Source organism: Alligator sinensis, unplaced genomic scaffold (genome assembly GCF_000455745.1).
Source record: "Alligator sinensis unplaced genomic scaffold, ASM45574v1 scaffold386_1, whole genome shotgun sequence".
In the NCBI taxonomy this organism is placed as follows: Eukaryota; Metazoa; Chordata; order Crocodylia; family Alligatoridae; genus Alligator; species Alligator sinensis.
In genome coordinates this window covers 1,519,783-1,520,892 of record NW_005841996.1, presented here as the reverse complement: position 1 = coordinate 1,520,892, position 1,110 = coordinate 1,519,783, and the positions used below count along the sequence as shown (strand labels likewise).

The 1,110-nt window shown below is 37.9% G+C and overlaps 1 protein-coding gene across 1 annotated transcript in view; it reads left to right on the top strand.

Annotated features, from left to right (window-relative positions):
- Window positions 1-1,110, top strand: part of GABBR2 (gamma-aminobutyric acid type B receptor subunit 2) — a 984,392-nt gene that overhangs the window by 956,574 nt on the left and 26,708 nt on the right. Inside the window, 1 exon segment of the mRNA XM_006021507.2 lies at window positions 1,080-1,110. This exon segment is cut by the window's right edge and continues 17 nt beyond it. Coding sequence (XP_006021569.1) covers window positions 1,080-1,110 — 31 coding nt within the window.

Below are 1,110 nucleotides of genomic sequence, written 5' to 3'. Positions count from 1 at the left end.
TCTTTCCCTTTCCCTTTCTTCTTCTTATCCCGCTCTGTGGCCATGTGATACCCTCAAAGCGGGATTTGGCTATGAGAGCCGTGGGCTAAGATCCAGGGGTGGTATTAATGGAAACATGGTCCAGTTATCCTCTGACAGTGCCAGAGAAAGTACCTACTTGCACAGATTCCTCTGAATTTGAGCTGCTGTTCTTGCATAAGCCATGACATGGGCCCAGACATTTATAATATCCATAGTCACTTTGCTTTTCTATGTTGTCAGAATTTTCCTGAGGAACGTTAATGACAAAAGGAAAAGGTGATTTTCGGAGCTTACATCTGAGGCAAAGTCTAACAGAATTTAATGGGACAAAGAAAAGGCATTTCTTTAACTTGAAAGCTTTCCCCCTGTGAAGTTCAAAGGCTACAGCAACAAAGGAAGTGTTAGAACATCTCAAAAAAGAGATCATAAGAATATTTATGTTAGGCCACCTAAATACAGAGGCCATTACCAGCTCCCTCTATAATAAAAGAAGCCATAGTTGTGTTCACAGAACTGGTACTCTGCTTTTTACAATGGTTGTTTCCAGCTATTGAGTACTGAATGGCAGCACAGGATCTAACTGAGCACTGCTGTTTATTAATAGAAGTGATAATAAGAGAGCACTCAACTGCTATGTATTGCTGGTACTTGTGGGGAAGAAAAATACCTCTGCTCCCCATATTTGCGTTCTACTGAAAGCCTTGACTGAAGGCAGCAACGGTTTATCTTTAATGAACACTTCTAAACTTTGGGGAAGTTCAGTCCCATCTCTACTGATTAAAGAGTATAAATATAGTTTTCACATGTGTCTGTAGAGAAACGAATTGCTATTGTTAATCTGTTTTCTCGAGGTACTGACAGTAAAATAATAGATTTTGAATTAGATGACGTGAGATATATAAAAACAAATGTCTGATTCTTCTTTTAGTATATTGCTGACATCAGCCTTTTTAATTGCTTGTAGAAAAAAGCTAACTGAAGTATATAACAGCTTCTAAGAAGTTCCTTTATATAAACTTTGTTATTTCTTTAACCTTTCCTTCTTTTTACCATTACAGTTATTTGGCTGTTTCTTAGCATGGGAGACTC